The following is a 25370-nucleotide window of genomic DNA, read 5'->3' as shown; positions in this document are numbered from 1 at the left end:
ATATATCACATAAACATACAGTATATCACATGACATACAGTATATCACATAAACATAACATAACATGTATACCTTAAACATATATCACAAGAACATACATCACGTAACATTTTATACCATGGTCTGGGGGAATACTCGATTCTGATTGGCTGCAGGGTGTCCATTAATCCCTGATATATGGACACCTACTAAGTAGTTTCAGTCAAATTGTCTGTTCTAAATGAATGCACTAGCTGGCGTATCATGGGGTGTTCCAGATACCTCGGAAGTGGGGAAATCTCCCAGCTTTCTTGCGGCATTTCTCGGAGGCACGCCCCCTTTTGGTCCGGCCCCCTTGGGATTCTGAGAGTAGTACGAGTGATGTGATGACGCTCTCGACAAAAATGGCTCTGCCCGTGAAGAGATTTTTTACTCTGTATTTGTAACACGTTGGTCATTTAAATGTCGATTTTAAATGCTCTTACACACTTGATTACATTGCTACTTTATTCCGGTCACCAATGTATGCATTGCACGGTCTTGCTGTGCGTGCAATACAATGTAAAGTTGTGTTGTCCGTTTTCAAACTGGTTTGCTAAAGAGGCTAATGTAGCTAAAAATAACAATGACTAGCCAATGACATGACACGATCACAAAGACGAACGGGAACGCTATAACAGGAAATGACGTCACAAGTGAACTCGGAAGGCTGGTGTCCGAGGCATCTAGAACACCCCATCAGCCTGTATCACAAGATGGCGACTGTAACACATGAGCTGCAAGAAGTACACTTCCCCTCTAAACTTACTGATACTTCGTATCACATAAGATAATCTCACATCCCGTTCGCTGTTCAACTCGCTGCTTCATGCCGTGGCCGACAGTAACATTACACACAGCCGATCATTTGTTCGTGAAAATCTTGATTTTGATTTGGGGATAATGACATGGCTGGTTAGCTAGCTAGTCTTGTTGTTAAACATACTGTCAAATTATATTTACTGTTTGTCATCCGTACGCAGTGGTATTGACTTTGAATCTTGCTGACATAACATTAGCTCACTGGCTCATAGCTGAGCGGACTAGAATATCTCCCATTGTATCTTAGTTCCATCCTATTTACTGGAGGAGTGAACAACGTTTCTGCTGCATAAGAACCTTACGGGAGGGTAATGATTGTTCCAGGTATTAGTCAAACCCTCAGGCGTTACCAGGGAAACTAAATGATGGCTTGTAAAAAACTTTATATTTTGATTGTAAAATGCATGAAAATATAAATTAATGGTCTTCATTTTTTTTCTTTGGCAAGTGACCATGGTATAAGCAGGATAATGCCCTTCAAGGTGTCCATAATCAGGAATTAATGGCCTTCGCAGAGGCAACCGTCCGACACGCAAGGCCTCCGCGTCGTCCATTAATTCCTGATTATGGACACCTCGTCGGGCATTATCCCTTACATATCACATAACATATCACATAAACATATATCTGCTCTTCTCCTTAGATCAACAGCTCAACTCAAGCTGATCCTGGAACAGCTTGCCAAATGTGTTCAGAAGTGTTAAATTATACAGTGAGTAGCCATTTATTTTGTGTAGTTACCACATCTCTCTTCATTTCTCTCGCTCTAATTCTGTAATGTTCAGCTTATGTAGACTTGTGAACTGCTCACCCTCTCCTCACCCAACCCTGTCCTCACCCCACCCTGTCCTCGACCCACCCTGTCCCCACCCCACCCTATCCCCACCTCTCTGTCTGTTGCTCTTCCTCTTGCGTATGCTGATGCCTCCCACTTCATCACTCCTGCTTTCACTTCCTGTGTGCAGGCAGCTTCACAAATTCACATGCTTGCTCCAACAGTGAGGTCTCCCTGTGTGTATGCGTGTTTAAGTAATACTTGTTCCATCAACATCCATGCGTGTGTGTGTGTGTGTGTGTGTGTTTTTGAACCTTAGAAATTAGAATAATAATATTTGGAAGAGAGGAATTCTTGGAATTGAATAATAAAGTTGATACTCTTGAGAACACTTAAAAGGCATGACATTTATTTGCATGGAAGTTGATATTAAACTGATTCTTGTTGTGTGTTGCATCTGTGTGCAGCCACCAGACTGAGCCAAGCTCATTGTAACCTCACAGTCCATCTGTCTTAAGTCACAATCCCTCCTTCACCATAATTAGATTGGGCATGGATTTTTGATATGAAAGATCTTTTTTTTGTGACTTTCAATGCATAAACAAAGAAAATACAAAATACATGTGCACAAATGACAATAACCCTCATATTCTATCATCCTCATCTATGTGTGTGTGCGTGTGTAAATATATATATATATATGTTTCTATGTGTATATGTATGTGGGTATGTGTATTTGAATAGTGTATAATGTATAGGTGTGTCCTTCCATTTAATAGTTAATTTTTACGTAATTCCTTATTTGATTTTATCTATTTTATCTTTCTACTGAAAACCTGAATTTCCTTCGGGATAAATAAAGTATTTATCATAAGCATCATCACTGTCAAATATATATATGTCTACTTTTCTACTTTGAATAACACTATGTGCTCAAATAGTTGAAACAATAAAAGCGCTCAACTGCTGCAGAGAAAACAAGAAGTAAGCCCAGTACTGGGAGCTGTGCAGCAACACAAGACACAAAGACGTTGTTTCACCACGCTGCAGGCCAGCTTCCTCTGCTACCGAGCACAGTAAAAATAACCGAGAGGAACTGGTCTGCTCTCAGCCTTTTCACACTTCCTGTTCAAGGGACCTGTGTTCTCAGTGTGAACATGAATACAGTCAACTAGTCTTACTGTATGGAGTATATTCTGGTATCGATTGCCTGCCTTGTTAGGAGTTACTTAACAATTCTCTTGGGGGCCAACGTCAACGTTTAGGCAACTACCTCCCTGTGTGTAGCATGTCTAAATATGTTTATTACACAAAAGGAAATCTCAACATACTGTTGCAATGATGGCTCTAGTCTCCTTGGCAGGTTGTGGACTTCACAACGCTGAGCTATTTGACTTAAGTGAAACACGAGACTAACATCTGCTTTGAGACGCCGCGATGCTCACTGGTGTTAATGTCTGTCACGAGAGGCAGGATAGTCTGGCGTCATGACTCAAGCATTCTCCATCTTATGGGTTTGATCCCCAACCCTTAACCGTAATAACAAGCATCAAGTTGCTTTAGAGAAATTAATGTGCTAAATGCAAGCATCTTATGAAACCTATGCTGCAATGCCCCCCCCCCCCCCCCCCCCCCCACAGTTGCCAGTCATCTCTATTAGTCCTGACCCAAGCTTCTCCTGACCATATCCAAAAATAACAAAGCAAATGATTTTTACATTTTATTTTTCAAATTGCATAACACATTCTGCATCCACAAGTAGACATTTCACAAAGGATTAAATGCATTACAAATGGAAGCAGCCTCAGGAAGACGTGACCAGGAGGTCATGATGACTTTAGTTCCTGATAGCAAGTGGAATCATTTCGCCCCTTTAAGAGAAAAAACGCGGGTGAAGTCCAGGTTGTGCTGCAGGTGGTCGTCGGTGCAGAATGTACAGCGCGTTCACGTACAGCGCTTTCACGAACGGCGCCCTCATGACGTCGCCTTCTCCTGCTCAATGGCTGCAGAGAGACAAGGGTTCAAAACAAATGACGGGGGTTCCAGCAACACCGCAACAAACAATTCTCCCGGAACTAAGAGCATAACTTACTTTCTTTGGTGGGCAGTGGATTCTTCTCTTCCGTCTCAGTCTTTTTCAACTTTGTCTTGTCAAAGCTGGTCACCTCTCCCAAATCAGGTTTGTCTTCCATATTTGCGGGTTCTCTATAGGGATAAAAAAATAAAAATAAACGTTACATTAACTCACTTCTTGCCCCCCTCCCTCCCACATCAATGCAAAGTAAATGCATTCGTAGTTTCTTCATTAACGGAGTAAATGAATGCAGAGGTTAGAACGTACACGTGTATTTCCTGTTTAATTGGGAGGGTTAATGTGGATTTCCGCGTCCCCTGAAGTCACCAACGCCCGTCAGCAAGGCAAGACGGAATTAACCAAACTGATCCAATTAACCGCTATGAGGCAGATAATCATTAATAAATTGATGTGGTATTTGAGACAATACAACAACACTGTTAGTAGATTGAGAAATAAGTGCATGTCGTCGCTCATAAACGCCTGTGTAATCAACAATAACCAACGCCTGCAGTTCAGCGATAGTAAGTCAACTATTAAGTGCAACATGCATCACTAGAATTATTTCAGACTAAAATACAAACAGTGAGCTTACCAAAGGTATGCTAGGCTGCGCGTCTGTCCTTTGCCTGGTTGAAGGGTGCAGTGTTGGATGGGAGGCGTTCCAGGGTATAAGTACTCGACAATATGCAAATCATTACGTGACGTCATGCTCATAGTTCACTACCCTTTCCGAAATGACGATTCAGCCCAACCTCCGTAAAAAAATGAATAGCCTATTTATTATGGAACTTATGGAAAAACAAAAGACAACAGCAGTACAAAACAAAGCCTAATAACACTATGACATAAAACTAGGCTGTTAAAAGTAGTTAATTATTAACACACAGCATTCAACCCATAAAGAAGATCAGTTCAACATCATCAATCAACAAAGAGAACTTTGAGAAATAGCCTACAACAATTGTAATTCGTAAATTGTAAATAAATTGAAGTACCTTAACATGAAAGTAATTGAGAAAAAAATGTCCAAGCTACAACTTCAGTCTCCCTCCCGGCTGCAGGTGAAGTACTGAGAGTAAGTTTATTAGTTCATTATTAACCCACATTATTATAGCATTCAACCCATGAAGACCAGTTCAAAAGAATCACTCAACAAAGATAACTGGAGAAATAGCCTACAACAACGAAGTAACTTAACATGAAAGTAATTCAGGAAAAAAAAGAGAAAATGTCCAAGCTACAGTTTCAGTCTCTCTCCCGGCTGCAGGTGAAGTACTGAGAGTAAGTGCTGGTGTACATCTTCTGGTTGTCCACCCTGACTACATTCCTGAGGTTCTGCCAAAACCAGGGCTCAGCGGCCGCAGTCCTGGGCCACTCCACAACACTCTCCCCGCACAGCCTCCTCCTCAGACGCAGGAAGTGAGAGTGCTGCAGCACCGGCTCCAACATCAGCACCACGATCACGTCCAGGTTCTCATCCAGCAGCCGCTGGTGGGCCAGGTACATGGCCAAGCGGAACACCCCCGTCTTGGCGTATGCCTTGGTCAGCACAAACAGGGTCTTGCGGCTGTAGCGAATGCTCTGGGTGAGGTTGTCGATCAACGGGACGCCGAGGGGCCAGTCCCGCTCCTCCAGGCACAAGGGCAACGCCTTCTCACCCTCGACCTCCAGCTTTACCCTCAGCGTCTCCAGCACCCACTCCGAGACCCAGGGGTCTTTGGTGTCATAGGTCACGAAGACGTCGTACACGTTGTCTGACGAGGCCGAAGAACGATTTCCCTTCCATTTGGCCTTCAGGTAATGCAGGACGTAGGAGGCGTCCCAGTAGAAGATGTGCGCCACCGTTGCCATCGACATGGTGACAACAATGAAGGTAGTTGTGAGAACTGAGATCAGCAGTGCCAGAGTGTTGTTGACACACTGGTCTAACTCAAAGTAAATCATCACCTGGGGGTGGCTGTAGGCTACGAAGCAGTAGACATCCGTGGTCAGGCTTGGGATTGTGACATTGTTGTCTTCAATCCACAGAATAAAATCCAGTGCATCACATGAGCATTGAATTGGGTTCCTATGTAAAGACAACGTTTGAAGGTAGTTTCTAGGTTTTGTTAAGAAATTGGTCTGGTTGATAACAGTCAGCATGTTGTGGTTCAGTGAGAGGGTTGTAAGTCTTACGGCGCCCTCTAAAAATCCATTTGAGAGTTGTGCAATTTGATTATGAGCCAGATTCAGAGATGTTAAAGTACGGGAGGTAACGCTTCGTACATAAGTCATAGCATTGTGACTTAGATCGAGGAACAAGAGGTTGTTGAAATCTTCTAGTTTAGTCCAATTAAAATCCGAGAGTTTGTTGTAATTTATGAACAGGGTTGTGAGATTCCGTGGTAACGAACCGTAAACCTTATCAGGAATTGCAGCAATGTTGTTGGAAGAAATGTCTAGTATTGACAAATTAGTGAGGTTTCTAAACAGATCTATATACGATTCATCTTTCCAAAGAGTCCCAAGCTCATTGTGTCCAAATCGAAGCTCATTTAATGACTGACTCTGAAACATTTTGGTAGTTAAAGTATGAATACAATTATTGCTCATATTTAATATCTTAAGAACAGGCAGATTTTTTAAAAAATCTAAATCATGTGTGATCCCATAGGCTTTAAAGTAGTGGTCGTTGAAACTGATGTCCAATACCTTTAGCTTCTTTAATTCTTGGAATGCATTGCTATAGGCCAAGTCAATCTTATTAAATGACAGATCCAGATATGTCAGATTAGGCAACGACACAAATTCTGTCCCATTTAATGCAGATGAAAACCCATTATTTGAAAGGTTAAGGCATGAGATATTACCATAGCCTTTAAATTGCTCCGGAGTAATGAAGAAAAGATTATTTGAGCTAAAACTCAGCACACGACCTGCATTAATACACTCTGGATTAGCCAAAGTGCTAAAAGGTTTCAACGGGCGGGGCCTCAGGTGTGGTGGAGAAATCAGGTTGGCTTTAACATTTCCCCCCCGGCCAGGTGGGTTAGGCATACTTACTGAAATGGGATACAGTTTGTTCTCTGATAGGAATATGCTTTGCAACTGTGGGAGTTCTTTGAATACAGTGGAATTAGAGTGAACAATAAAGTTAGTCCCTAGATTTAGCACAGTAAGGTGTTTGAGTGAAACAAGAGGTTTCAAAGTATCAAATTCAATTTTTCTGAAAACTAAACCAACCAAGTGCAATACCTTAAGTGACCTAAGCTTTGAAAAACTGTTTGACAGCTGAACAGTCTTTGGGTATGTTTTATGTCCAAAATTGAACGAAAGATCTAAATGTCGTAATTTTGAAAGACTACTAAAACACTTCAGTTCACCCTGAATGGCATTTTGTAAAAGATTGAATGATAGCAAGAGTTTTGTCAGATCTTGGAGGTTTTCAAACCAAAAGTCATTAAGTTCTGTCAGGGAGTTGCCTGCTAAGTGTAACGTATTTAGTTGGTTAAGGTTAGTAAACGCCTTAGGATGGATTCCAAGAGATATATTGGGGCAAGGTACACAGGGAAATGGAGCATCTCCACATCTTGGGCAGTTTCCACGTATTGTCAGTGCTTTTAAGTGATGGAGCTCTTTAAAATCCTCTTCAAAAATGTAATGTATTTGGTTGTAACTAAGTATCAGGTTGGTTAGCTTTGTTGGAAGTCCCTTTGGAACACGTGTTAAATTGTTGTTGGAAAGATCCAGAACTTCAAGCTTCGTCAAAACTGCAAAACTGTCATCTGAAATATTTACTGGATTGTAGCACTTATTGCTAAAATAGCAGTTTTTGTTTAAGAATAGATGTGTCACATTTCTTATCCCAGAAAAGCTGTTCCCATTGAGCACCAGGATGCTGTTATTGTTTAGCCGAATTATTGTCAGACTAGGAGGAAGATTTCTAGGAATATGAGTCAGACGATTGTTGCTTAAATCCAGTTTGAGCAGCTTTTTCAAATTTTTGAAAGCATCCTTATTGATGTCGAGGTTCTTAAGCCCATACTTTTTTGCCTGGTAAAGATAAAGTTCAGCGAGATCTTCCAGATGAGAAAACACATTCCCTGGTATTAGCTGAAGATCGTTTTTTGATAAAATAACCACAGTGGCATTGCTGGTTATCCCGTCAGGTACCTTTCGAAGTTTTTTTGCCCCACAGTCGAACACAAGTCTTGGCCTTTGATAGTGTCCAACTTTGACATCACATGGAAACTGCCGTGACATCCAATTTGTACTGGGTTGAAACATGGCAGTATGACTCCCTTGATGTAAAAACAGAAAGAGTAGTCGACCTACAAGGTATGACCAGTAGATAGGGGTATTCTGTAGATAACATAAAGCAGAAGAATTATTCAGTTTAAGAAATGTATCATCATTTTCAGCAACAGGTTACACACACACACACACATAATATGGTGTATTCGGACAATACAAATATTGGAAGAGAAGTAATGATGCCTTTGTCTTGTCTATATAAAGTACAATATTAGTAAAATTATTACTACAATATAATCAAAAATACAATTTAAAAAGAATGACAAATATTCCCAAAGCTATGAAGTGTAACTTTAATTCATGGTTATATGTTATTGTATTTTGAAAATAAAAATGTAAAGTTGAATAAGACATGGAATAGAGTACAAATATGAAAATATAGAAAACATGAATCACAAAAATATAGTTTTAGTGATTGCATATATAATGAATGTTTCAATAACTCACCATTGTGAATGTGATGGACCTGCAAGATTAATTTTTAAAAAGTCGTTAAATGTCAATTCAATAGCACTGGAAAATAGCTGTATTCTCTTGTGGGTGAACACACTAAATCAGACTGCAGCAGCTTCATCAAAATATACCCATCAAGAAATTGCAGGAGGCAGCGGGTTTTTTTACTTCCCTTTTTAGGGTACATAGATTGATCATGTTTTAATTCCAATGAATCATAGAATCCCCTCAGATTTCTAATAAGAATGCTGATTTGACGTTTTATCCGTAATTCCGTTACAGCGTCTCCCTGAACATGTCACTGTACTGCTTGTTACTCTCTGTAGCGAGCACGCTTCTGAGGGCAAACCAAAAGTATGGCTGAGCCTGAGGATTGGTCGGCCACTCCATGACAGACCGCCTGTACAGTCTCTTCCTGAGTCTCAGGTACTTTGAGTTACTCGCTGCCTTCTCCAGAAAGATCAGCACGATGACGTCGTTCTTCTCATCCATGAGCCGCTGGTGCGCCATGTAGAACGCCGTCTTAAAGTTTCCACTCTTCACGTCGCGGTTGGTGAGGACGAACACAGTCCTCTTGCTCTGATGGATGCTCTGGCACAGGTTGTCCACCACCGGACACCCAGGGATCAAGTCCCTCTCCTCCAAGCACAGCCGGAGGGGACGGTCCCCCTGTTCCTCCAGCTGAACGCACAGCTCGTTCATCACGCACTCGCTCACCGCCGGGTCCTTCTTCTCGTACACCACAAAGGCGTCGTACGGGCAGCTCTGCGACGAGGGCTGGCGGTGGTAGCCTTTGAGTTTGGCCACGCAGAAGTGTACCAGACGTCCCAGAGGAAGAGGTGGCTGGAGACGGCCAGGGTGACGAAGACGAGTAGCGTGGACGTCAGCAGGATGTAGAGCACAAGGGACAGGTAGTGGTACTGACAGGCCAGCATATCCACCGTGAGGACCAAGCAACCTCGCTGGGCCCCTGGGGTGTCGCAGGTCACGTCGGTGGCCAGCAGGAGGATGGTGACGGTGGTGCTGTTGAGCCACTCTATGAACCAAGTGGTGTTGCAGGTGCAGGTGAATATGTTGTGTAGGAGGAGAATGTCCATATTATTCACGATGTTATCAGGGAGACTGGAGTGTTCCATGTATTTTAGTTTGTTGAAGCTGAGATCCAAATACTTTAAGGTGAACACATCCTTCAGGAAATCTGGGGAGAGATTTTCTATCTGGTTTCCTGTTAAAATCAGTTTTTGGAGAGATTTGGTGCAGTTGGAAAGTACCATGGGAACTCTAGTGAGATGGTTCCCACTTAGATCTAAAATCCTCAACAAAGTCAGCTTGTCTATATCTCCCCAGAAGAATTTGGTGAGTTTATTAGTTCTAATGTATAGTTCAGATAGTCCTTCTGGCAGGTTATGGAACACCTCGTGGGGAATGAAGTTGAGGTTGTTCTCAGAGATGTCAGAGATGTTGAAATACCCAATGTATCTTGTATCGCCATCTCTCCAAAGCATATCTAAACGGTTGTCTATGAACTCCAGTCTCTCCAGGGAGTAACTGCTCATCTCTGTGTTAGTAGATGTTGAGATCTTGTTATTGATTCATATGATTCATGAGAAGTATCTTAAGCTTGGGTAGATGTTCAGTGAAGTTAAGCATGTGGGTTAACCCCTCTGATTCAAAGTAATGATTGTTGAGGCTTATGTCTAGGATGACCACATTTTGCAGCTCTTGAAACGCAGTGGGATGAAGAAGGTCCAGACGGTTCGCTGAGAAGTCAAGATATTGTACATTTTTTAGATAAGTGAATTCACTGCTATTTAAACTTTGGCTCATTGCGTTTCCAGATAGATTAAGGCCTTTCAGATCGCCAAGATTAAAACATTTTGAATGGAGGAAAAAAATATTGTTCCTGCTTACGTCCAAGGTCTTGCCAAAATGACTGCACTGTGCATTGACAAAAGAGTTAAAAACCCCAAGCTCTTTATCTTTGTATTTGCAACTACGTGCATACTCATCATACCTGAAGTAATATATCTCTCTCACACTCTCATCCCCAAATCGTTGAGCACCGGTCATAGGTGACCAATGCCGAGCCTGGTGACCAGAGACAGAGTTATACAGCTCTGGGCCTTATTTTGTTATCCAACAGATTGATTATTTTAAAGCTTTTCAGCTCCATCAGAACACTGAGATTGGCCATTTGAATGAAGTTTGTGCCCAGATCTAAACCCTTCAGGTCGGGTAAAGACATCAACGGTTGGATGCCTTGCACGGTCAGTGATTGGAACACAAAGCCCGGAAGCCTAAGCACTTTCAGTGATTTGAGGATGGAGAACGTGGGGTTCAGATTCTAAGTGGCTGGGTATTTCTGCAGCTCGTAGTTGAACGATAGATCCAGCTCCTCTAGAGGTGGAGGGCTTTTGGAAGGTTATAGTGCGCCACCTCCCCGGCCAAAAAGTTGGACAAGAGGTCGAGCACCTTCAGCTCTTTTAAGTTGACAAACCATTCCGGAAGCACGGTGGTCAGTGAGTTACACCAGCTACGTATATATTAAAACAAATCAATCCATGCAAAATATAGCCTATCATTATGTTGCAAAAATGTTTGAAAAAAAATCGCACAGGTCTTTAAGCTTAATTTTTTGCATTTACATGATTAATCTATAAAAAGCAATGCGACACAAAATATTTCTGAAATCAAATAACTTCCACTTGTGTAAAGCAATGTGTATTGCTTTCCATTCACAATTTTTAAATACCAAGCGCAGCGTGTGAACGCAAAGGATTGTGGGGATTTTGGCTTGTTGAGGATCCAGAGATGCATCCTTGAAAAATCTCAGAATTCTCAAAAACAAAGGACGCGCAAAGGGTGCAAATTTGAGAGTATTCTCAACATTGGAACAATGCTTGTCGGCATTCTATGATGTAGCATCCTTAAAAGGGTGGCCGTTGAGCATGCTTCCTTCACATTGACACAGAACTAGGTCTTCTTCAGAGGAATCTGGCTTCACTTGAAACTGATGCACACAACCAGGTACATTGTCAACAGTAAAGGAACCTGCCACTTACATGTTTTGATAGATAAAACATGCGTAAGTATTGGCTCGCTAAAATCCACAACCACAAAAAGAACACTCCCACCAATCCAGTGGCGGCTGCTGGTCTTTCAGCAGCCTACATCAAGTAAATTGTCAATTTATGTATATGTAAATTATCCTCTCTGTTCCTTTTCAAGGAAATGCTCTGTCATACCAACTAGCTGTCTTTTCCAGTGACTTTACCAGTGTCTTCTCAATGGCCAGCAGAGCTAGGCTGCTTAAACGGCCTTGGCCCATTATGTTATCGGTGTAGGACTTGAGCCGCTTTAAACAGGAGATGCTCCTTTATACACATGCACATGTAGCTCCAACTGTTGCCACTAACGAGAACAGTTTGTAAAGCTGAGGCATTGCACTGTCCAACTCCATGTCTTTAAGGAACACCAAGAAATCACACAGCTTTCCCTGCTTTGTCACCCTGCAATTCCTGATCTGAAGACCTCAGGCTCCCTTAATCAAAGTGATGGTCAACTACCAAAACGATATCCTTGAACAAGGAAATGTGGGAATTATGTTAAACTGAAGCAAGGAATTTTTTTTTTTTTCTTTTTTATAGATCAAAAAGGCTGTCAATCAAATGGCAACTCAGTCTTTCACAGACCCTCCAATCATCACACAGAAGCCCAGCGTCCAGGCCAGCCCACTCCTCCATGCACTCCCAGAGACGCTGAGCGTCCATGGGAGGGACATAATCGCAGCATTATCCAATGACCGTCGACTTTCGACGCACTAAAAAAAGCTGTTCTATCAGAGACACTATAGAAGGAGGAGACACATCACTGAAAAAATCACCCATTGAAATGCATGGGGAAACTTCGTAACGCCAAGATGGCAGTTGTTTGCACATGTCCCGCCTCTTCCGGTGCCGTTGCTCCAATCATTTTGCAGGTCCTACGCGGTCACGCTTTTTGCGACACTTATTATTTTCAATCAGGAGGGAAGAACCAGCAGCTGGAGCGGCACAAGCAGCATCGACTGGAAAACTTCGACTACCTGTTATCTTGTTGGCTCGGCAGCAGAAGCTAACTTTTAAAGCTAACTTGCTGTCAGTGCAGTGCCGGTGTTGTTATGCCGTAAATGAAAACTGTGTCGTGAAGCATTGCGCATGCGCAGTCCAAGATTACCTGTAAGAAAAAGGGCTTTTAAAATGTTAATTTGATACAAAACCACCAAACCCTTTCAGCGATTTTAGTCTGTTTTTCATCGTGATTTCAAACATGTGTTTTTTATGCCCCTTAGATCTCGGAAAATGGAGATACAGCTCTCTCCCTATTCATTAGATAGGGCCCTGGTCTTGTTAAGACCAAATAGCTGCCCGAAAGGCGTGGCCAAGATGGCCGCGAGTGAGAGGACTTGCCTAGAAGGACTTTGGTTCTATGCAGCCCCATAGACCTCTGAAGAATAAGTCCCGCCTCCGAGGCTCCCGGTTCCCTCGGTCAAATGTCTATGGGAAATAACGTGGTTTTTGAATGATTGTATAACAAACTCTGTGGCGAAGAAGTAAAAGCTGCGTCACGTTTTGAATTACACACATTTTCCATCTAGTTTCGACTGGCTTTTTGGATTGTCGGTGCTGTTAAAATAGCATTCATAATAGTTTACTACTTTAAAGCTGTTCTATGCAGCCCCATTGAAGTGGATGGATGCTGAGCTTCAACAGGCAAATAGACTGTGACGCTACAGGAATGTATGAGAAGGAAATCGAGTCAGTCGACCTGCGATAAGTAGCTGATTCTGAACTAACTCGTCTTTGAGTTGGACGTGTTCTTACGCATTTTTAGTCTATGAAATGTTAACACAACAGTATATTTTACCATTTCATTTTTGAAATTTTAGGGGAAGCTGAGCTTCCCTTGCAGTCTTAGAGAAATCGCCACTGTAGGCCTATGTTACTTTCGATAAAAAAAACACTTGATGCATTGTTGTTACTTATTTTACGTGTTAAAAGTTAAAATTGCCTCATATCATATCCGTTAGAGTAGCGTAACAGAACTATGGATACAACTTTTAAAATGGAGTAGGCCTACATAAAATCAACTTTCTTATGAGAAATCTGGGAGGATTCTATGATTCATTGGAATTAAAATATGAACGATCAATAAAGTGAACCCTAAAAAGGGAAGTAAATAAAAGCTGCCTTCCGCAATTTGTGGATGGTTATATTTTGATGAAGCTGCTGCAGTTTGACTGAATGTGTTCTCCCACAAGAGAATACAGTTGTTATTATCCAGTGCTATTGAATTGACATAACGACTTTTTACTTTTTAAAAATAATATCTTGCGGCTCCACTACATGCACAATGGTGAGTTATTAAATCACTCATTTAAAAAAATTACTACTCAAATGCAATCACTAAAACTATATTTTTGTGATTCTTCATTTTTCATATTTTCTATGTTTTCATGTGTAATACAGATATATATATTTTTTCCCCAAAATACAGTAACATGTAACCATAAATTAAAATTACACTTCATAGCTTGGGGAATATTTGTCATTCTTTTTTATTATTTTTGATTACCGATATTATAGTAATAATTGTATTAATATTGTGCTCTATATAATGAAGACAAAGGCATCCCTAATTGTCTTCAAATATTTGTATTGTCCAAATACACCATATTACATGCATACGTGCGTGTGTGTGTGTAACCCGTAGAATATTTGGCTGAAAATGATGAGGAGATACATTTCTTTAACTGAATAATTCTTCTGCTTTATGTTATCTACAGAATACCCCCATCTATTGGTCATACCTTGTAGGCCGACTACTCTTTCTGTTTTTACATCAAGGGAGTCGTACTGCCATGTTCCAAGCCAGTACGAATTGGATGTCCCGGAAATTTCCATGTGATGTCAAAGTCTCACAACATAATGGACTAGAGTTTCACTGTGAGGAAAAACAACTTCGAAAAGTACCTGAAGGGATAACCAGCAATGCCACTGTAGTTAATTTATCAAAAAACGATCTTCAGCAAATACCAGGGAATGCGTTTTCTCATCTGGAAGATCTCATTGAACTTAGACTTTACCAGGCAAAAAAGTACGGGCTTAAGAACGTCGACATTACTAAGGACGCTTTCAAAAATTTGACAAAGCTGCTCAAACTGGATTTAAGCAACAATCGTCTGACTCATATCCCTATAAATCTTCCTCCCAATCTGACAACAATTTGGCTAAACAATAACAACATCCTGGTGCTCAATGGGAACAGCTTTTCTGGGATAAGAAATGTGACACATCTATTCTTACATAAAAACTGCTATTTTATCAATAAGTGCTCCAATCCAGTAAATATTTCAGGTGACAGTTTTGCAGTTTTGACGAAGCTTAAAGTTCTGGACCTTTCCTTCAACAGTTTAACACGTGTTCCAAAGGGACTTCCAACAACGCTAACCAACCTGGCACTTAGTCACAACCAAATACAATACATTTTTGAAGAGGACTTTAAAGAGCTCCATCACTTAAAAGCGCTGACAATACATGGAAACTGCCAAAGATGTGGAAATGCTCCACATCCCTGTTTTCCTTGCCCCAATAATTCTCTTGGAATCCATCCTAAGGCGTTTACTAACCTTACCAAACTAAATACATTACAATTAGCAGGCAACTCCCTGACAGAACTTAATGACTTTTGGTTTGAAAATCTCAAAAATCTCAAAAGACTCTTCCTATCATTCAATCTTTTACAAAATGCCATTCAGGGTGAACTGAAGTGTTTTAATAGTCTTTCAGAATTAAGACATTTAGATCTTTCGTACAATTTTGGACATAACACATACCCAAAGACTGTTCAGCTGTCAAACGATTTTTCAAAGCTTAGGTCACTTCGGGTATTGCACTTGGTTGCTTTAATTTTTAGAGAAATTGAATTTGATACTTTGAAACCTCTTGTTTCGCTCAAACACCTTACTAGGCTAAATCTAGGCACTAACTTTATTGTTCACTCTAATTCAACTATATTCAAAGAACTCCCACAGTTGCAAATCATATTCCTATCAGAGAACAGACTGTATCCCGTTTCAGTAAGTGCTCCTATACCACCTGGCCGGGGGGGAAATGTTAAAGCCAACCTGATTTCTTCACCACACCTGAGGAAAGCTCGCACTTTGGCTAAACCAGAGTGTATTAATGCAGGTCGTGTGCTGAGTTTTAGCTCAAATAATCTTTTCTTCATTACTCCGGAGCAATTTAAAGGCTATGATAATATCTCATGCCTTAACCTTTCAAGAAATGGGTTTTCATCTGCATTAAATGGGACAGAATTTGTGTTGTTGCCTAATCTGACATATCTGGATCTGTCATTTAATAAGATTGACTTGGCCTATAGCAATGCATTCCAAGAATTAAAGAAGCTAAATGTATTGGACATCAGTTTCAACGACCACTACTTTAAAGCCTATGGGATCACACATGATTTCGATTTTTTAAAAAATCTGCCTGTTCTTAAGATATTAAATATGAGCAATAATTGTATTCATACTTTAACTACCAAAATGTTTCAGAGTCAGTCATTAAATGAGCTTCGATTTGGACACAATGAGCTTGGGACTCTTTGGAAAGATGAATCGTATATAAATCTGTTTAGAAACCTCCCTAATTTGACAATACTAGACATTTCTTCCAACAACATTGCTGCAATTCCTGATAAGGTTTACGGTTCGTTACCACGGAATCTCACAACCCTGTTCATAAATTACAACAAACTCTCAGATTTTAATTGGACTAAACTAGAAGATTTCAACAACCTCTTGATCCTCGATCTAAGTCACAATGCTATGACTTATGTACGAAGCGTTACCTCCCGTACTTTAACATCTCTGAATCTGGCTCATAATCATATTGCACAGCTCTCAAATGGATTTTTAGAGGGCGCTGTAAGACTTACAACCCTCTCACTGAACCACAACAGGCTGACTGTTATCAACCAGACCAATTTCTTAACAAAACCTAGAAACTACCTTCAAACGTTGTCTTTACATAGGAACCCAATTCAATGCTCATGTGATGCACTGGATTTTATTCTGTGGATTGAACACAACAATGTCACAATCCCAAGCCTGACCACGGATGTCTACTGCTTCGTAGCCTACAGCCACCCCCAGGTGATGATTTACTTTGAGTTAGACCAGTGTGTCAACAACACTCTGGCACTGCTGATCTCAGTTCTCACAACTACCTTCATCGTTGTCACCATGTCGATGGCAACGGTGGCGCACATCTTCTACTGGGACGCCTCCTACGTCCTGCATTACCTGAAGGCCAAATGGAAGGGAAATCGTTCTTCGGCCTCGTCAGACAACGTGTACGACGTCTTCGTGACCTATGACACCAAAGACCCATGGGTCTCGGAGTGGGTGCTGGAGACGCTGAGGGTAAAGCTGGAGGTCGAGGGTGAGAAGGCGTTGCCCTTGTGCCTGGAGGAGCGGGACTGGCCCCTCGGCGTCCCGTTGATCGACAACCTCACCCAGAGCATTCGCTACAGCCGCAAGACCCTGTTTGTCCTGACCAAGGCATACACCAAGACGGGGGTGTTCCGCTTGGCCATGTACCTGGCCCACCAGCGGCTGCTGGATGAGAACCTGGACGTGATCGTGGTGCTGATGTTGGAGCCGGTGCTGCAGCACTCTCACTTCCTGCGTCTGAGGAGGAGGCTGTGCGGGGAGAGTGTTGTGGAGTGGCCCAGGACTGCGGCCGCTGAGCCCTGGTTTTGGCAGAACCTCAGGAATGTAGTCAGGGTGGACAACCAGAAGATGTACACCAGCACTTACTCTCAGTACTTCACCTGCAGCCGGGAGAGAGACTGAAGCTGTAGCTTGGACGTTTTTCCCTTTTTTTTTCTGAATTACTTTCATGTTAAGTTACTTCGTTGTTGTAGGCTATTTCTCCAGTTATCTTTGTTGATTGATTATTTTGAACTGATCTTCTTTATGGGTTGAATGCTATAATAATGTGGGTTAATAATGAACTAATACAGCCTTGTTTTAGGTCATAGGGATATCAGGCTTTGTTTTGTATTGCTGTTGTCTTGTGGTTTTAAAATAATAATATAGATAATATAATAAAATATAATAATAATATAATAAAAAATATATATTTTTCCATAATATAGGGCCTCTAAATTTTTTAATCAAGGTTGGCCTGAGGCTGAACCGTTGTCATTTCGGAAAGGTTGGTCAACTCCCAATAACATTCACATAATTATATAAAGACCTCTATAAAGAATATAAGTAAAAAATGGCCTATAGTTCCCGACACCAATGCTAGATGGGATTATTTTATCAATGACCTTTTGGTGCTTTCCATGTAGACAGTGAAATATTTGATGTGTTCTTTAAATCAAAAAGCATTCAATCAATTATAAAGAAATATATAAAATATTGCGAGCTCCTGAGACAAATGCAAACAATGTGTTAAAAAAATGTGATATTGTTGACTTTTCTGTAGATTTGATGAATACTTTGCACATTATCACGGAGTGCTTTCCCTTTTTTGTCAGCACCCATTAAACATTTAAACTAAGAACAAACAGAATCTTTTTTTGTTTGTCGATTAAGTTATTATGTTACCTTTGATGAAAAACCACTTGATGTATTGTCGGTATTGCTGTAATTATTTTACGTGCTGAAGTTCAAATTGCCTCATATCCTGTTATGTTTCTCTTTTTTTAATTTAAATGACACCACAAGAGGCTCTAATAGTGAAAACAAACTGTTGTAAATGAACCCACAAACTACTGACTTAAAGGCTTCCAAAGGTCCATGCTTTGTGCCACCAAACATTATTTAGCAGTACATACAGTACATTTCACCAAGACCATACCCAATCACACACTCTCTGCTAAACTATAACAGACAAACATAACTAGGTACTAAATGGGTACTTCCTAAAACACAAACACTCTGTTTTGCAATAAAAAGGAAGTGAACTTTTGATCTGGCTTACCCCCAGACACCTGTTACTTTCAATGCATGTTCACGTTGAACCGCCATGTCACACTACTGTTCCATGTACTGTACCTCTTGAAGAGCACAACACATTGTGAGACTTCTCAGGAGCGATGGACCTGGTAAGTTTCAAGCCCAGCACAACTTTCCCACATGCAAGGTTATTTTCTTACAGTCAATGAATTATATATTGCTCAATACCCTACCAAATACTTGTATGTGTGTGTGTTACTATTGATGCGGGATGGGAAGGTGATTGGTGGGAGTGTTCTTTTTGTGGTTGTGGATTTTAGTGAGCCAATACTGTACGTTTTATCTATCAAAGCATGTAAGTGGCAGGTTCCTTTATGTCACTTTTCCACCGACAGTATCAGCTCGACTCGACTCGACTCGCCTCGCCTCGACTCGGTTTGGTTCCAGGCACGTCGCGTTTCCATCTAAAAAAGTACCTCTTCAATGTGGGCGGGTCGTAGAAAAGAACCTCTCCAACATGGGCGGGTCGTCATTAGGTTTTAATCACGGGAGACGTGATTCCCGGGAAATCTGAATCTGATCAAGACTATTTCCTGATTCCCGGGAAAAATTATGATGGGAAATAAAATGAAATAAAAAGCACAATGACTGTGCTTCTATTGTTGTCATACGGTAACGTTGATGGAGGCGAAACTCTAGCCCCGGGAAAGGAGCGACACACGGCGAAACGCTGATCTGGGACCCCCTCGGGAGCGGGTCCGTGGACTCCAACCACGCCGGACACAACTTAACTTTGAGTGATTATTCCCATTTACAGCCGCTGGCCAATCAGTTACCAGCAGCCTGTTTATGTCACACAAAAGTACCTACTCGGCACGCTTGGAACCTCGATGGAGGTAGTACTAAAAAAAGTACCCGGTACTAGGTACCGGGTACTTTTTTTGCCAATGGAAACGCAAAAAAAGGCGGGTCGAGTCGAGCTGGTAATGTCGGTGGAAAAGTGGCATTACTGTTGACAATGTACCTGGTTGTGTGCATCAGTTTCAAGTGAAGCCAGATTCCTCTGAAGAAGACCTAGTACTGTGGCTGTTTGCCAATGTAAAGGAATTACGCTCAACGGTCACGCTTTTAAGGACGCTACGTCATAGAATGCCGACAAGCACTGTTCCAATGTTGAGAATACTCGGAAATTCGCGCCATTTTCGTGTCCTTTGTTTTTGAGAATTCCGAGATTTTTCAAGGATGCATGGATCCTGCTGGATCCTCATCGTGCCAAAATTCCCCACAATCCTTTGCGTTCACATGCTGTGTGAGGTATTTAAAAATTGTGAATGGAAAGCAATACACATTGCTTTACACAAGTGAAGTTATTTGAACGTTTTCAGAAATATTTTGTGCCGTATTTCTTTTTATAGATTAATCATGTAAATGCATAAATTTAAGCTTAAAGACATGTGCGATTTGTTCTCAAACGTTTTTGCAACGTAATGATAGGCTATATTTTGCATGGATTGATTTGTTTTAATATGTACGTAGCTGGTGTTTGAACAAACTACTTTCGCCAATAACAATTTCAATAATTAAAATATTACAATATTTACCACTGGAGCAGTATTAAAAAGCGGAAGCGGAAGCGCTTCCACACTATCAAGTCGTTCCAAACTCTGAATGCTACAAACGCTAGGCAGCACTCTAGCCAGCACTTTTGCCTCATCTCCATAGGACGTGACTCACAAGGAAGCGTTCTAGCAAAGCTGCAGCCTTCACATTGGGAAACAGCCCACGTATCTCTGAATACCAACCCACTCTACCCCACCCCCCATCTTCCTCCTCCTCTTTCATCCAGGAGAAAGGAGGCGTCTTCATCCTGCTGTGTCTCTCCCTGCCAAGCCTGAGGCCTCTCAGTCTTGACACGTTGACGTCCATGCGATGGTACCCCAAAACCCTCCCATGTAACGTCAGCTTGGCCAGCAATGGCAGTGCGGTCAAGGTGGACTGCACAGAGAGAAGTCTTACATCCATCCCGAGTGGAATCCCAGGGAACACCACCAACCTCACGCTCACCATCAACCACATTCCTGAGCTTAACGCCACCTCCTTCCGCAGTCTGGAGAACCTCACGGAGATCGACATGCGATGCAACTGTGTGCCTATGAAGATCGGCCCCAAGGATCGCGTGTGCACCAAAGGCCTGACCATTAAGGAAGACACATTCAGCGACCTGAAGAAGCTGCAGGCACTGTACCTGGATGGCAACCAGCTGGATCGCATACCTAGGGGCCTGCCTCCAAACCTCCGCCTTCTGAGTCTTGAAGTTAACAACATATTCTACATTTCTAAAGAAAACCTCTCAGAGATCACAAACGTTGAGATCATCTACCTGGGTCAGAACTGTTATTACCGAAACCCATGCAATGTGTCCTATAGCATAGAGGCTGGGGCCTTTTTACAGCTTAGCAATTTGACATTGTTATCTGTTAAGTCCAACAATTTGTCTTATATCCCATCCCTGTTGCCTTTAAGTTTGAGAGAGCTGTATCTCTATAACAACAATATTGAAAAAGTCACAGAAGAAGATTTTAAAAACTTAACTAATTTGGAAATCTTGGATATTAGCGGAAACTGTCCCCGGTGCTACAACGCGCCTTTCCCTTGTGATCCCTGTCCAAACAACTCTCTTAGGCTACACAAGAATGCGTTCCAAACATTGGCCAAACTCAAGATACTACGCATGCACAGTAACTCCCTGACCACAGTGCTTCCGGAATGGTTTGTCAACTTAAAAGAGCTGAAGGTGCTTGACCTCTCGTCCAACTTTTTGGCCGGGGAGGTTGCGCACTTTAACCTTCCAAAAGCCCTCTTCAACCTAGAGGAGCTGGATCTATCGTTCAACTACGAGCTGCAGAAATACCCAGCCACTTTGAATCTGAACCCCACGTTCTCCGTCCTCAAATCACTGAAAGTGCTTAGGCTTCGGGGCTTTGTGTTCCAATCACTGAACGTGCAAGGCATCCAACCACTAATGTCTTTACCCAACCTGGAGGTTTTAGATCTGGGCACAAACTTCATTCAAATGGCCAATCTCAGTGTTCTGATGGAGCTGAAAAGCTTTAAAATAATCAATCTGTCGGATAACAAAATATCCTCCCCGTCTGAAGGCCCAGAGCTGTATAACTCTGTCTCTGGTCACCAGGCTCGGCGTTGGTCACCTATGACCGGTGCTCAACAATTTGGGGATGAGGGCGTGAGAGAGATACATTACTTCAGGTATGATGAGTATGCACGTAGTTGCAAATACAAAGATAAAGAGCTTGGGGTTTTTAACTCTTTTGTCAATGCACAATGCAGTCATTTTGGCAAGACCTTGGACGTAAGCAGGAACAATATTTTTTTCCTCCATTCAAAATTTTTAAATCTTGGCGATCTGAAATGCCTTAATCTATCTGGAAATGCAATGAGCCAAAGTTTAAATGGCAGTGAATTCACTTATCTAAAAAATTTACAGTATCTTGACTTCTCAGCGAACCGTCTGGACCTTCTTCATCCCACTGCGTTTCAAGAGCTGCAAAATCTGGTCATCCTAGACATAAGCCTCAACAATCATTACTTTGAATCAGAGGGGTTGACCCACATGCTTAACTTCACTGAACATCTACCCAAGCTTAAGATACTTCTCATGAATCATAACAAGATCTCAACATCTACTAACACAGAGATGAGCAGTTTCTCCCTGGAGAGACTGGAGTTCATAGACAACCGTTTAGATATGCTTTGGAGAGATGGCGATACAAGGTACATTGGGTATTTCAAAAAGCTTTTCAAGCTACGTGTTCTCGACATCTCTGAGAACAACCTCAACTTCATTCCCCGCGAGGTGTTCCATAACCTGCCAGAAGGACTATCTGAACTATACATTAGAACTAATAAACTCACCAAATTCTTCTGGGGAGATATAGACAAGCTGACTTCGTTGAGGATTTTAGATCTAAGTGGGAACTGTCTCACTAGAGTTCCCATGGTACTTTCCAACTGCACCAAATCTCTCCAAAAACTGATTTTAACAGGAAACCAGATAGAAAATCTCTCCCCAGATTTCCTGAAGGATGCGTTCACCTTAAAGTATCTGGATCTCAGCTTCAACAAACTAAAATACATAGAACACTCCAGTCTCCCTGATAACATTGTGAATAATATGGACATGCTCCTCCTACACAACAACATATTCACCTGCACCTGCAACACCACTTGGTTCATAGAGTGGCTCAACAGCACCAACGTCACCATCCCCCTGCTGGCCACCGACGTGACCTGCGACACCCCAGGGGCCCAGCGAGGTCGCTTGGTCCTCACGGTGGATATGCTGGCCTGTCAGTACCACTACCTGTCCCTTGTGCTCTACATCCTGCTGACGTCCACGCTGCTCGTCTTCGTCACCCTGGCCGTCTCCAGCCACCTCTTCCTCTGGGACGTCTGGTACATCTACCACTTCTGCCTGGCCAAACTCAAAGGCTACCGCCGCCAGCCCTCGTCGCAGAGCTGCCCGTATGACGCCTTCGTGGTGTACGAGAAGAAGGACCCGGCGGTGAGCGAGTGGGTGATGAACGAGCTGTGCGTTCAGCTGGAGGAACAGGGGGACCGTCCCCTCCGGCTGTGCCTGGAGGAGCGGGACTGGATCCCTGGGTGTCCGGTGGTGGACAACCTGTGTCAGAGCATCCATCAGAGCAAGAGGACTGTGTTCGTCCTCACCAACCGCGACGTGAAGAGTGGAAACTTTAAGACGGCGTTCTACATGGCGCACCAGCGGCTCATGGATGAGAAGAACGACGTCATCGTGCTGATCTTTCTGGAGAAGGCAGTGAGTTACTCAAAGTACCTGAGACTCAGGAAGAGACTGTACAGGCGGTCTGTTATGGAGTGGCCGACCAATCCTCAGGCTCAGCCATACTTTTGGTTTGCCCTCAGAAGCGTGCTCGCTACAGAGAGTAACAAGCAGTACAGTGACATGTTCAGGGAGACGCTGTAACGGAATTACGGATAAAACGTCAAATCAGCATTCTTATTAGAAATCTGGGAGGATTCTATGATTCATTGGAATTAAAACATGATCAATCTATGTACCCTAAAAAGGGAAGAAAAAAACACTGCCTCCTGCAATTTGTTGATGGTTATATTTTGATGAAGCTGCTGCAGTCTGATTTAGTGTGTTCACCCACAAGAGAATACAGCTATTATCCAGTGCTATTGAATTGACATTTAACAACTTTTTACAAATTCATCCTGCGGGTCCATCACATTCACAATGGTGAGTTATTGAAACATTCATTAAAAAAATACTCATATGCAATCACTAAAACTATATTTTTGTGATTCATGTTTTCTATATTTTCATATTTGTACTCTATTCCATGTCTTATTCAACTTTACATTTTTATTTTCAAAATACGATAACATATAACCATGAATTAAAGTTACACTTCATAGCTTTGGGAATATTTGTCATCTTTTTCAATTGTATTTTTGATTATATTATAGTAATAATTGTACTAATATTGTGCTTTATATAGACAAGACAAAGGCATCATTACTACTTCCAATATTTGTATTGTCTGAATACACCATATTATGTGTGTGTGTGTGTGTGTGTGTGTGTGTGTGTGTGTGTGTGTGTGTGTGTGTGTAAGTGTGTAACCCGTTAGTATTTTGCTGAAAATGATGATACATTTCTTAAACTGAATAATTCTTCTACTTTATGTTATCTAAAGAATACCCTCATCTACTGGTCTTACCTTGTCGACTACTCTTTCTGTTTTTACATCAAGGGAGTCGTACTGCCATGTTTCAACCCAGTACAAATTGGATGTCACGGCAGTTTCCATGTGATGTCAAAGTTATACACTATGAAAGGCCAAGACTTGTGTTCGACTGTGGGGCAAAATAACTTCAAAAAGTACCTGAAGGGATAACCAGCAATGCCGCTGTGGTTATTTTATCAAAAAACGATCTTCAGCAAATACCAGGGAATGCGTTTTCTCATCTGGAAGATCTTGTTGAACTTAGTCTTTACCAGGCACCAATAAGGATGCTTTCAAAATTTTTTAAAAGTTGCTCAAACTGGATTTAAGCAACAATCGTCTGACTCATATCCCTAGAAATCTTCCTCCCAGTCTGACAACAATTTGGCTAAACAATAACAGCAACCAAATACATTACATTTTTGAAGAGGACTTTAAAGAGCTCCATCACTTAAAGGCACTGACAATACATGGAAACTGCCCAAGATGTGGAAATGCTCTATTTCCCTGTGTACCTTTCCCCAATATATCTCTTGGAATCCATCCTAAGGCGTTTACTAACCTTAACCAACTAAATACGGTATACTTAGCAGGTAACTCCCTGACAGAACTTCAGAAAATCTCCAAGATCTGACAAAACTCTTGCTATCATTCAATCTTTTACAAAATGCCATTCAGGGTGAACTGAAGTGTTTTAGTCTCAAAAAATGACGACATTTATATCCTTCGTTCAATTTTGGACATAAAACATACCCCAAGACTGTTCAGCTGTCAAACTGTTTCAGAGTAAAGTAAAAAAAATGGCCTATAGTTCCCGACACCAATGCTAGATGGAATTATTTTATCAATTAACTTTTGGGGCTTTCCATGTTGACAGTGAAATATTTGATGTGTTCTTTAAATCAAAAATCATTCAATCAATTACAAAAAATGTATAGATAAAATATTGCGAGCTCTTGAGACAAATCATTGCAAACAATGTGTTTAAAAAATGTGATATTGTTGACTTTTCTGTAGATTTGATGAATACTTTGCACATTATCACAGAGTACTTTCCCTTTTTTGTCAGCACCCTCATTAAACATTTAAACTAAGAAAATACAACAGAATCTTTCTTTGTCAATTAAA

At 41.6% G+C, this 25370-nt stretch overlaps 3 protein-coding genes and 2 pseudogenes across 5 annotated transcripts; 2 read left to right on the top strand and 3 right to left on the bottom strand.

Annotated features, from left to right (window-relative positions):
* Positions 1-3322: 3322 nt before the first annotated feature.
* Positions 3323-4355, bottom strand: tmsb4x (thymosin beta 4 X-linked). Its single transcript, XM_084478131.1, has 3 exons — positions 4285-4355; positions 3708-3820; positions 3323-3618 (listed from the first exon to the last, which is right to left on the bottom strand). Exons 2-3 carry the CDS (start codon positions 3805-3807, stop codon positions 3590-3592), a joined length of 129 nt encoding a protein of 42 aa, XP_084334257.1. The 5' UTR covers positions 3808-3820; positions 4285-4355; the 3' UTR covers positions 3323-3589.
* A 582-nt stretch (positions 4356-4937) lies between these two features.
* LOC311358828 (toll-like receptor 7 pseudogene) lies at positions 4938-8559 on the bottom strand (annotated as a pseudogene). Its single transcript has 2 exons — positions 8536-8559; positions 4938-8033 (listed from the first exon to the last, which is right to left on the bottom strand). The product of its transcript is annotated as a toll-like receptor 7 pseudogene (transcript).
* A 155-nt stretch (positions 8560-8714) lies between these two features.
* Positions 8715-11255, bottom strand: LOC311358827 (toll-like receptor 7 pseudogene; annotated as a pseudogene). The gene is made up of 2 exons: positions 11191-11255; positions 8715-10971 (listed from the first exon to the last, which is right to left on the bottom strand). The product of its transcript is annotated as a toll-like receptor 7 pseudogene (transcript).
* Positions 11256-13756: 2501 nt separating this feature from the next.
* On the top strand, positions 13757-18023 carry LOC311358300 (toll-like receptor 8). Its single transcript, XM_084478293.1, has 2 exons — positions 13757-13832; positions 14263-18023. The coding sequence occupies exons 1-2, from the start codon at positions 13830-13832 to the stop codon at positions 17335-17337; spliced, it is 3078 nt and encodes a 1025-aa protein (XP_084334419.1). The 5' UTR covers positions 13757-13829; the 3' UTR covers positions 17338-18023.
* Positions 18024-18554: 531 nt separating this feature from the next.
* LOC311358325 (toll-like receptor 7) lies at positions 18555-23473 on the top strand (the record flags this gene model as incomplete). The annotated part of the gene is made up of 2 exons (XM_084478320.1): positions 18555-18599; positions 20297-23473. The coding sequence occupies exons 1-2, from the start codon at positions 18591-18593 to the stop codon at positions 23471-23473; spliced, it is 3186 nt and encodes a 1061-aa protein (XP_084334446.1). The 5' UTR covers positions 18555-18590.
* Between the last annotated feature and the right edge of the window lie 1897 nt (positions 23474-25370).

The sequence above is a fragment of the Micromesistius poutassou genome (genome assembly GCF_964030765.1).
Source record: "Micromesistius poutassou genome assembly, chromosome: 14".
Classification (NCBI taxonomy): Eukaryota; Metazoa; Chordata; class Actinopteri; order Gadiformes; family Gadidae; genus Micromesistius; species Micromesistius poutassou.
Note: the sequence above shows the minus strand (reverse complement) of the source record. Positions and strands in the feature narration are given on the sequence as shown.